At 49.7% G+C, this 10,484-nt stretch overlaps 1 protein-coding gene across 1 annotated transcript in view; it reads left to right on the top strand.

Moving 5' to 3' along the window:
* Window positions 1–7,857: 7,857 nt before the first annotated feature.
* USP7 (ubiquitin specific peptidase 7) overlaps window positions 7,858–10,484 on the top strand; it is a 72,783-nt gene continuing 70,156 nt past the window's right edge. The window contains exon 1 of the mRNA XM_084537277.1: window positions 7,858–8,689. Within this exon, the coding sequence (XP_084393403.1) occupies window positions 8,605–8,689 (85 nt within the window). The 5' untranslated portion in view covers window positions 7,858–8,604. The remainder of the gene's footprint in view (window positions 8,690–10,484) is intronic.

The following is a 10,484-nucleotide window of genomic DNA, read 5'->3' as shown; positions in this document are numbered from 1 at the left end:
CTCCACAGACCCCACATATAGCGGCAGTTTTCCAGCAATTAATTCTCAGTCTCTACTCAAATATCTGGAGTGATCATTAATGTTTAAATAGCCCTCTGAAAATTGTCTTAAAGGGGAGGAAAAAATCCCACATCTCATTTATTTGTTATTGATTTATGAAGAAAGAGCAAAGATACCTTTTTTATTCTGTCCTGGGTTTTTGGCTTGCTTGCACTTTGACCTCTCCAGCTTTGCTAGCTGGCACAGAGCATAGGGAAACCAGAACGATGGCTATGATAATAGGGTCTGAAATCTGAACAATCAGAGGCCAAGGGTCTCTAATCAAACTTTTTCTTCCTCCTGCTGAACTCAAATTCCTAATAATACTTTGGAGACAGCCTTATTTGGGAAAAATTCAACAGTCATATCTTTATCAAAAACCAGAGGGCTTTCACTTCAGCAGTTTTTTTTGTAGGGACAGTGAAGCTTCATAATTCTGATACTCCTTTCACATACATACAAAAACTAAGTGGAGAAAAAACACTTTTGTCTATTTTACTGGGAATTTCTGACCTGAAATCAAATCTCAACATACTGAAGAAGACCACATTGCTTCCTGGATCTGTCTGCACAGAGCTCCCTGCAGGATCAGGGCTCACATTTGAGAGTGATAGAAACAGACATGTCTTCTAGGACCTGGTTTTGTTCATTGCAAAGCAAAAGATGTATCTTCCCAAGTTTATCTTTAAAAAAATCCTTTTTGTTATTTGATTCACTTGTTCTTATTTATTCCCTCTCTAGGATTTTTTCTCTGCCACTCAAAACAAATGATTAATTCAACCAATGCTAGAACATTCGTTTGAAGTAAAAATGACAATGCAGATCTCAGTTACCATTTTATTTAATTGCTGAGAGATTTTGTGAAGTTTGATTACTAGGCGGGTTACAAAATTAATCTTCAGTACTGGAATCCATCCACTGACTTCATTGGGTTTACCCAGGCTGATCAAATTGCAGGATCGGTTCCTACCTTTGTACTGAACTCTGCCAGACTGTACATGCTACATAGAAAGAAATCAGAGCTGCTCCTTACTATATGACAGATAATTCTAATATGATAACCATTCAATGTAGTCCTAGCATCACCTATGCTTATGCTGCCCCAGACCTGTTTTCACAGTTTTTAACTCATCAGGATAAAGTGAAGACCAGGGTGAAGAAGAATTGGTATCAGAATAGAGGTAATTGTTAATGTGGCCTCCTGAAAGAAAGAAAGAAAGAAAGAAAGAAAGAAAGAAAGAAAGAAAGAAAGAAAGAAAGAAAGGAAGGAAGGAAGGAAGGAAGAAAGAAAAAGAATTTGTGGGTGTAGGTTTTTCTTCTAAGGAGGAAGACAGAGTAAGGAGGTAAGGAAAGGGCACTGGAGATACGGCACTGTAGGTCCCAGTGCCTACGCCTGGGCTGACAGCTGCTTCTGGGTGTACAAAAGCTAAACTCAGTATCCAAGTGGGAATGTGATGTGCAGCCAGGCAAAGGGAGGTGATTGCAGGAAGGAGAAATAGTTTAAATCTTTAAGCACTCTGATTTCTCATATTATATTTTATGTTTATTTTCACTTGAACATAATAAGCTACCTTTGCTTAGGAGCACTAACACCTGGCAGACCTAGTGAACATAAGGAAGCATCTTATTTAGCACAGACAGTACCTGCCCATGTCTGTGACCTTTCCCACTAAATTGACCAAACAAATTGACATTTATGGATACACAACTCCGATGTTAGCAAGACCCAGGTTAAATCTGTGTTGTGTTCTTCTGGATCAGCCACCTGGTGCTTTGCAGAGTTGGTGTCACAGAGGAGCTCTGTGACAAAGCCAGGAACTCAAGTGTCCTCTCATAAGTCTCAACCTGATACCTTAACCAGAATGTTTATCTTCTTGTTGTCCTCAAGAGCCCCCAGGGAAGATGGCACAGAAACAACTTTGTTATCCTCCACAGATGAATGGACAAGCGGTCAAATACAACTGCAGGTGCTCTTTGCCTTTTGATGCCAGAAGTGAAGAGACTTAAAAATTAGGAAAATTGCACAAAGGGTGATCAGTTGCTATGCCACAACAGAAGAATTCCCCTGATTTTCATCCCGCTACTCTGTGCCACCTTGCTGTGGATGTGTCCAGTCCCACAATAGCAATGTGCAGAGGGATTATGAAGCTGCAAGTGCATGGCCTATTGGGACACATGCTGGAAGGATCTGCCCTTATAACTACATATGTGATACATGGATGGCCACAGCAAAGAAACCATCATTATCTTTTTTTTTTTTTTTTTTTTTTTCTAAAAGCAAAGAAAGTGACAAAGAAACAAGCAAAACCCAGACCATGTAACTCATTTCTGCTTTAATATATTCACAGCTCACATTCTGGCTCTGACAGTGAGTTAGCTGGTGTATGACCTGTGGTGTACAACAAGTCACTTAATCTTTTCCTGCCCATTTGTAAATACGGTGATCTTAAGCACCTCATCTCCCTTACAGAGAAGGAGTTGTACGGATTATTCAAACACGGCATTACAAGCATTTTGAGAACCTCTGTGGGTCAAGGCGCTTCAGCATAACAATGCAAGCTGCACAGGAAGCATCGGTTTTCTTACTGGCAGTCCCTATCTTCCACTAATAATGAATTCACTTTAAAAAGGGCTGTTGCAAATATACCTAATTTCAGATACTTTGCAGCTTCACCTTCTGCCTTCTCCTCAGAGTAAGACACAATTTTTATGGGTAGCCTTATTTAATTAATTATAGTATAATTAATTATAATTATAGTATATAATTATGAACCAGTAGAGTACCTTCCATTGCTTATTTCACTATGGATGTACATCACTGGTAACACTTAACTTCAGTTTACTGTGTCCAACAAAATTTGATGAGAAAAAGGGATCATCTGACTTTTCAAAGATGGTAAACAGAGACTGGGTCACCACCTAGCAGCTCAGATGTGAACATGCCTCTTTATAATAACAGGCTAGTTTTTAATGTGAAAATTAAACCTCATGGTTTTTGCTTTTTTTCTTTTTTTAATGTATGTCTTGACCCTGTGAAAGTCATACGAAGGACGTGGCTTTGGGAATCACTCAAAGTATACCTTAAATCATGTAAAGCTTTGAACTGTGGGATGCATTCAGACATAATGGATTTCCCACCTTTTATTAAGGAATAATGATTTTTATATCTTCTTAAAATATAATTGTTATTCAGTTAAAGAGGAATCATCAGACCAAAAATCTCTGAATTGAAAAAATCTGTAAAATAAAATTTGTCATTATGTATTTTTACACAATTTTCCTGTGAAAGCAGAACTTATATTATGGCACAGTCTGCCTGTCTGTCAGATACTAAAAATAAATAAATAATGAGCAGGTAGAAGACTGAAACATTAAGTACCTGCAAACTGTGTAGAAATTGCTGGCTAATTAAAGAATCACAGAATAATTTCAGTTGGAAGGCATTTCCAGAGGGTGTTGGATCCAGCACAGAAAAATACTGGGGTTATTGGGAGCTATTTGTCACTTTGTGGAAAGAAAAAAAATACGAAAGTCCAGACTTATTGCAGGATTTTGAGGGTTAGAAAATGTGGAAAACACATTCATAGAGACATGAGATGCTCTCCATCCCACTAGCTGTGCACCAAGTTGTTACAGTTAGATACGTGCATTGCAGCCAAATAAATTACTGAGTTTTTGCATCCAATTCTGTACCTTTAGTGACTTTTCCTGCCTATTGCCTTCCTGTCTCATGTGCTCCAGCAACCTCATGATTTTCTTCCCCACACTCAGCTTGAAGGTGTTCACAAGAGCAGCTGATCACCTGCTTCAGCTGGAAGGTCTTGTCTCAAAACGTTTGACTTTTGACTCCCTGAATAAGGTGCCCGAGGATCCACCTTTCACTCTCTAGATGCAGTGCAGTATCAGCAATGTGGAAAAGCACCAAAAGAACCATGAACAAGGGAATGGAGAGCTTCTGGCAACAGCGAGAATATTTTCACTTACTTTTATCACTGTATTACTAAGTGTCTCTGATCGTGGAAGAAGCAAAACCGTGAGACCAGAAGCAGCTGCCTGAGTGGGGAAGGCAGCCTCCAGCACACTTTAACTCATGACTTTAAGAGGTATAGGATGGTATAACTGTGCATACGGTCCCACGAGTGCAAACTCAACATCCTGAGGAAGCATGCTGCTGGCACAGGGGCACGTTTGCATTAATATATATTAATCCAGAAACATGGCAGAATACGCACAAGTGGTAACCCCAGTTTTGCTGGTTTAGTGCATCTATATTAAGGGTGTGTGCTGGTGTAATTGCCCTTCTGTCATTACACAGATATAAATTTCCTTAATTATAGACTTGGCCACCTGCACGCATTATGGGGCACCACAAGTGGTGCTGGAAGCATAGAGCCTGGCCACGGGAGGACGTCTGTGCTGAAGTGAGAGCAGCAAACAGAGCCAAGTGGGAGGCAAGATGTCCTGATGCAGCTGAGGAGCTGGGAGGAAATCAGCAGACTGGCACAAGTGCTCCTGGTCCAGGATATTCTGCCATGGGGCAGCATCCTCCTTTCCTTCAGCCCAGTTTGCTGTGGTGTTCCCCTCTACAGTTTACCCTGTGGTGGCCATCTGAAGCCATGGGTGGCTACTGTGGCCACTTGAAGCCTGCTGAAGACAACGTGGTCTTTTGGAGCAGGGGGCAGCAGCAGGGCAGGACAAAGCCTCCCCGGCTCCAGCCCAGCCAGGATCTCACCTGAAGGACAGACAGGCAGCAGAGACACGGGGCTGCCTGGTTCGGTGCTCGGCCTGGCACTCAGGCAGCCAAACACTGGCTTGTGAGTGTTTTAAAAATAAACAGACCGAGTTGGATTTATTTTTAATTTCGGTGAGGCTCAGGAGCAGGTCAGCTTCATGAAATGAAGCCCATTTCTTCAATGGCATTTTAAAGATGATAGCGCCTCTTTAACTTCATCTCTCATTACGATGAGTAATGTGGAGGGAATGCTGGGAGGCTGCAGCCTGTCTGACAGCCCTATTGACCCAGCCGGTACAAAACAGGGAATCTCCTTTGCCTACTAGTATACAGCTTGGGCCTGGAGGACAAAATCCCTTGCTCAGGTGCAGCATTACCAAATTCCCCAGTGCTTTGTGTGGGCATAAGGGCCAACAGGGACTGGATTAGTTTACAGGATAGAGGCCTAAATTTAGACAAGATTCAATAAGTGGGCGTAGAAAATGAAAGGAAGGAGTGAGAAAGGAAGGACAAGAATAAAACTGATAGCAATGGATACATAGACTGTATTCATCACATCCCCATTCGTGAGCTTATTTTTTTTTTTTTTTTTTTAAATATCAGTAACCCTTCTCAGGTGTTTGCCGAACCTTCCACGTATGGAATTTACCATCAGAACTGCAGGAGGCAGGAATCATCTGCAGAGGGATGTGGCTGTTAAAGATGGGGCATGCAGTGCGAAAATGGATTTCTTATGAAAACAGAAGGTATTTATGGAACAGCTGGATAAATAAGTGATTGGATATCACTGCTGAGGTAGAGGCTAAGCCAAATGCTGGCAGCGATGATATGGCCAAGCAGTTATATAAAAGGTGACCATTCTTTCCTTTAAAGGATGGAGCTTTTGTGTCTTGTACTGGGGAGAGGTGAACAGCAGAAAGTTTCAGAAGGGAGTGGCAACAGGCCAGAAATACTTTGCAGAAGTATGCTTCATGTAGTTGGGATAAAATGTTAGCATATGTTGAGATCTGGACTTCACCTTAGGCTTGGCAATTGATAAAATTTGTATTTCCTGTCCAAAAACAATCAAATCGCAGTGCTACAACCACTGGCTGGCTGTGCAAAATGCTTACCATTTATTTCAAAAATGCATTTTGAGATGATTATACACACAACATTTATTCCCTCTTAAATATGAGGACCTGAATCAATTTTCAATAGATTTTTTTTTTTTTACTTATAGCTATATTCACACAATGTAAATGATATATTTTCACAAGTGTTTTTTTTTTTTTCTTCAAAACATTACAAGATACTTAAGTCTGCCTTGTATCTGGACCCCGAAAACCCCGAAAAGTTCACTTAAACTATAAATATATAGAAATGGCACTGCTTGATTGCGGCATTCCATCTTCATAAGCTGACTATGCATCGTCCAGTTGATGACAAAAATTCCTGCCCCTCTTCCACGCCGCTCTCTCCACAGCAAAGGATTTGTGCAGATGCCTTTTGCCAATTTCTGCTCCCCTAAAACAGCAGGAGAAGCCAATGACTTTGGAAAACATAGCTGCCTGAAAAATATCTGAAACTGAGAAATTTTCGTATGTAAAAAAAATAAATAAATTTAATGCTTATGATGAATTAGCTTGACTGTCTTTAGGGACTTGGTCCTAAACAGTGAAATTGTTTTTGCTCAGTTGGTCCTTGCTTACAACCTCGCTGTCTGTGGCTGAAGAATCAGGTAATAATCTGTAGCGATCTCCTCGTTGTGACATACTCGTTCATCCTGTATTGGGAATCACTTGTGGAGGAAGGACAGAGGGATGAGTTTAAACCTGCATATGATTTAGGAGGTTGGAATGGAAGTCATTAGGAAAGAACAATTGTTCAGGGAGGTAACGATAGGGAAAGGCTGCAGTGCGGAATTCAAAGCTTAGGACATTCAGAAATGAAAGATCTGTGCATAGACCTCTGTCCTAAACCGGATCCCATCTCCCTCTTTATCGGTAACCTGGGTTTTGTAGATTTTCATGTTTTTGCCCAGGTCAGTATCAAGAAAATGCTTGTAAATGATTTTTCTTTAAACAGCTTTTGAGAATTGAGAGGAACAACAGGATGTTGTCAGAACGTCCTATTTAGAAGGCAAACTATCAAACTGTTTTCAGAAGCTGATCTTCCCACTAATATCTTCAGCCTCCATTATTTTTCCACATTCTAGCTCTGGATTTTTACTACTTAAGGCAAGGCTTCAGATGTGGGACATTATTTTCCTGTCCTGCCCACCCTGCAGAGTCCTGTGTTGCTGAAAAGGGACCAGCTGGAGCTCAGACAGACTGGGTTTCTCCCCCAGATTGGGTGTGATTTGCTCATTTTATAAACTGGAAAAATAAACAAACTCATAGATCACTTATCCACTTGCAATCAGAGCAGCACTGCCCGCTGGGGAACATTTTCAGTCCCTTCAGGAAGCCCAATCTTGCACGTCCTGGGCATTTCCCTTCAGGCTATCCTCCTGCCCCGTTTTCCCACTGCTGCGAATTAAATCCTGCTCGGCTAACGCCACGCGTTACAGGGCCCTCTCTGCAGTCTCCCACCTACTCTTCCACACCTCGATGAATTTGCTTCCTCCGCCGCCCTAGCTGTGGGCTGCCCAGGCGTTACCTGTTCATCCGCACCCTTCCCTGCCCTTTCCAGCGTACAAAAACCAACTCCACGCAGGGCCCGTCCCCCGCGCGGGGCCCACGAAACGCAGCGGGCCGCAGGCAGGGCAGGGCCGGGCCCCGTCCCCAGGCCCCCTCCGGTGCCCGCTCCCCCCGCCGCCCCCAGCCCCCCGCCCGCTCCCCCCACGCCCCGCAGCCCGGAGCCGCGCGGGCCGGGGGGGGCCGAGCCCTGAGCCGGGCCCGCCTCGGCCGCAGCTTCCCCCGCGTGCGGCCGTGCCCCGAGCCCCGACCCCCGGCGGCTCCCCCGAGCCCCGGCGCTCCCGAGCCGCCCGCGGGGAGGCCGCGGCCCTGCCCTGCCCTGCCCGGCCCGGCCGGGGCGCGGGGCCGCGCGCAGGTGGCGGCGGCCCGCGGGGAGGCCGCGGCGGCGGCGGGGCCCCTGTGGCTCCGCCTCCCCGGCCTCCTGTGGCGGCGGCGGCGGCGGCAGCGGCTGCTGTTCCCGGCGCGGCCGCGGCGCTGCCTCCCCCTCCCCGGCTCGCTGGGCCGCCTGCCCCTCATGCGGATGTGACATTTCACGGCGCTTACCGCAGCCGCCATTTTGAGGCGCAGAGCGCTGGCGGCGGCCGAGCGGCACCAGCGCGCCGGGCCACGGGCGACGGGGGCGGCCCGCGGGCCGGGAGCAGCGAGCCGGGCGGCGGTGCCGGGGCGCTGGGGGGGCCGGGAGGGCAGAGGAGGGGCCCCGCGGCGCCTCCCCGACTTCGCAGCGCCGGGGACACCTCGCCGGGGGAGGGGGAAGCGGCGGGCGCAGCCGCCGGGCCCTGACTCCTGATCTCCCGGCTCCCCCCCCCCCTCCCCTCCCCCCTCCCTCGTCCCGGTCCCCTCCCCTCCCCGCCGGCCCCCGGGGAAGCCGCCACCCCCGGCCGGTCCCTCCTCCCCACCCCTTTCCCCCGACCGGGTGCCGCCGCCGAGATTGGGCGAATAGCGAGCAAATACGTGCGCGTCTCGCTGCCTCCCCCGGCTGCCCGCTCCCTGCCCGCCGGAGCCCAGCCGCAGCCCCCCGAGGCGGGTGCCCAGTCCCGGCCGCTGCCCGGGCCCCGCCGCTCCTCCGCCCCTGCCCCTCCCGACGCAGGCCCGCAGCCCCCCGCGGGAAAGGCCCAGGCCGCCGCCGCCGAGCCCCAGCCCCGAGCGCAGCCCGACATGAACCACCATCAGCAGCAGCAGCAGCAGCACCAGAAGCCCGGGGAGCAGCAGCTGAGCGAGCCCGAGGACATGGAGATGGAAGGTGAGGCTGGGCCCCGGGCCCTCAACTCCGCGCCGAGTTCCCCCCCGCTCTCCCCCAGCCTCGCCGCGGGCTCCCGGGGCTCCCCCGCAGCCCGGCTCCCCCCCGGGAGCTCCCCTCCTCGGCCCCCGGCGCCCGGCCCCGGTGCACGGGCGCCCGGCCCTTTCTCTCCTCTGCAAACATGGGCGGCCGGGGCCGGGAGAGCTCGGGCGGGCGAGTCGGCGGCGGGAGGCGCCGAGCGAGGAAAGTTGAGGCTGGGAGCAGCGTGCGAGGGGCAGGGGGGCGCAGGGGGAGCGGGGGATTGGGGGGGGGCTCGCCGCAAGAACGCGAACCGCCGGGGGGGGAGCGGCCGGGCAGCAGGGGCTCGGCTCCCCGGGCCGGCTGCGCGGAGCTCCGGGCTCGGCGGGGCCCCGGGAGCCTCCCGCATGGGCCGGGGGCGCTGCGGGTGCCCGGATCCCTGCGGCTCGGCACGGGGACGGGGGGGGGGTCGCGCTCCCGCGGGAGGCGACGCCGATGCCCGGCGGGAGGCTGGGGGGGGGGGGGGGCGGCCCGGGGCCTGCTTTGCAGCGGGGCGGGGGGAGCCGGAGGGGGCTCCGCGTTGGCCGGGGATGAATGGGGGGGGCCGGGGCCTCCCCGCCGCCCCCCTCGGGGCGGGCTCGAGCAGCGCCGGGCCGGGGCCGGGGCCGGTGCGGGGCCGCTCATTGTATGCGCGCAGCCACGCTGCTCGCCATTTTTAATTAACCCTCCTCCCGGGGTTATTTACAGCAAACGCGCCCGGCCGGGCCTAGCGCGGGGTCGGCGGGGGCTGAGCGCTGCCCATGTGTAGCGCCCGCGAGCCGCCGGCCCTCATCCTGCACCGTCATGCAGCTGCGCCGCGCTCGGGAAGGAGGCACTGCGTGTGCGGGCTGCTCCCGAGCGGTCCCCTCGGCCTTTCTCGCCTGCTGCCCTTGTTTTTTTGTTTTGTTTTGTTTTTTGTTCCCCCTCCCCCCTCTTGCAAACTACGAGCTCAGCCCCGTGCAGCTCTTTTGGGCAAACAGCACGTCGGGGGTCGCTCCGTCGGGCAGGGCAGGCACGGCGCTGCGTGTGCCCATGGGGTTTGGCTTGGAGGTCAAAATATTGCCTAAATCTTGTTTAGGGTGGCTGGCCGTGAATGCACACGTCTTGTTATAAGTATTTGGATTAGCAGTAAGGTAACTCGACACAGGGCATTCCACTTGTGAACCACGGAAATTGACGTAGCAGATGTATATTTCTACTAAATAACAGGCCTGGAAATTACAAGTAGCAAAGGTGTTTTAGTAGGAGTTTGTCACAGTAACTGTGTGGCTCCCTTTCAAGATTAAAAGGTCATTACAGGAAGCCTTGCTTTTTTGAATGTAAATCTCTATTTCCTAAAATTATAGCTAAAACCTATTTGCTATTGAACTGATTTTTTTTTTTTGAAAAATCTCCAAATTGGCAATTATGTACTCAGTGACCAATACAAAAGATTTTAAAAATGCTTCATATTTGTTTGTGTGCATGCATGCGCGCACATTAACGTTTTGTGGGATATATTTTCCGGCAAACTTTGATAGCCTTTAGCAATCTGCTTTCTCAAAATCCTTTTCAAGTTCATAATGCTATTGACTACCTGATGTTTTTATTTTGATTTTTTTATGGGTTTGGTGTTCTACCATGCTGGGCATGCTGTGAAATGCTGAACACCTTCATTCAGTTAAAGGTGCCATGCACCTCTAAGGATTGCATCCCCTGTGTCAGTGGGGAAACAGAAGCCCAAAATGCACGTGGAAGTCCC

Source organism: Aythya ferina (assembly GCF_964211825.1).
Source record: "Aythya ferina genome assembly, chromosome: 15".
Classification (NCBI taxonomy): Eukaryota; Metazoa; Chordata; class Aves; order Anseriformes; family Anatidae; genus Aythya; species Aythya ferina.
This window is presented reverse-complemented; position numbering and strand designations above follow the sequence as displayed.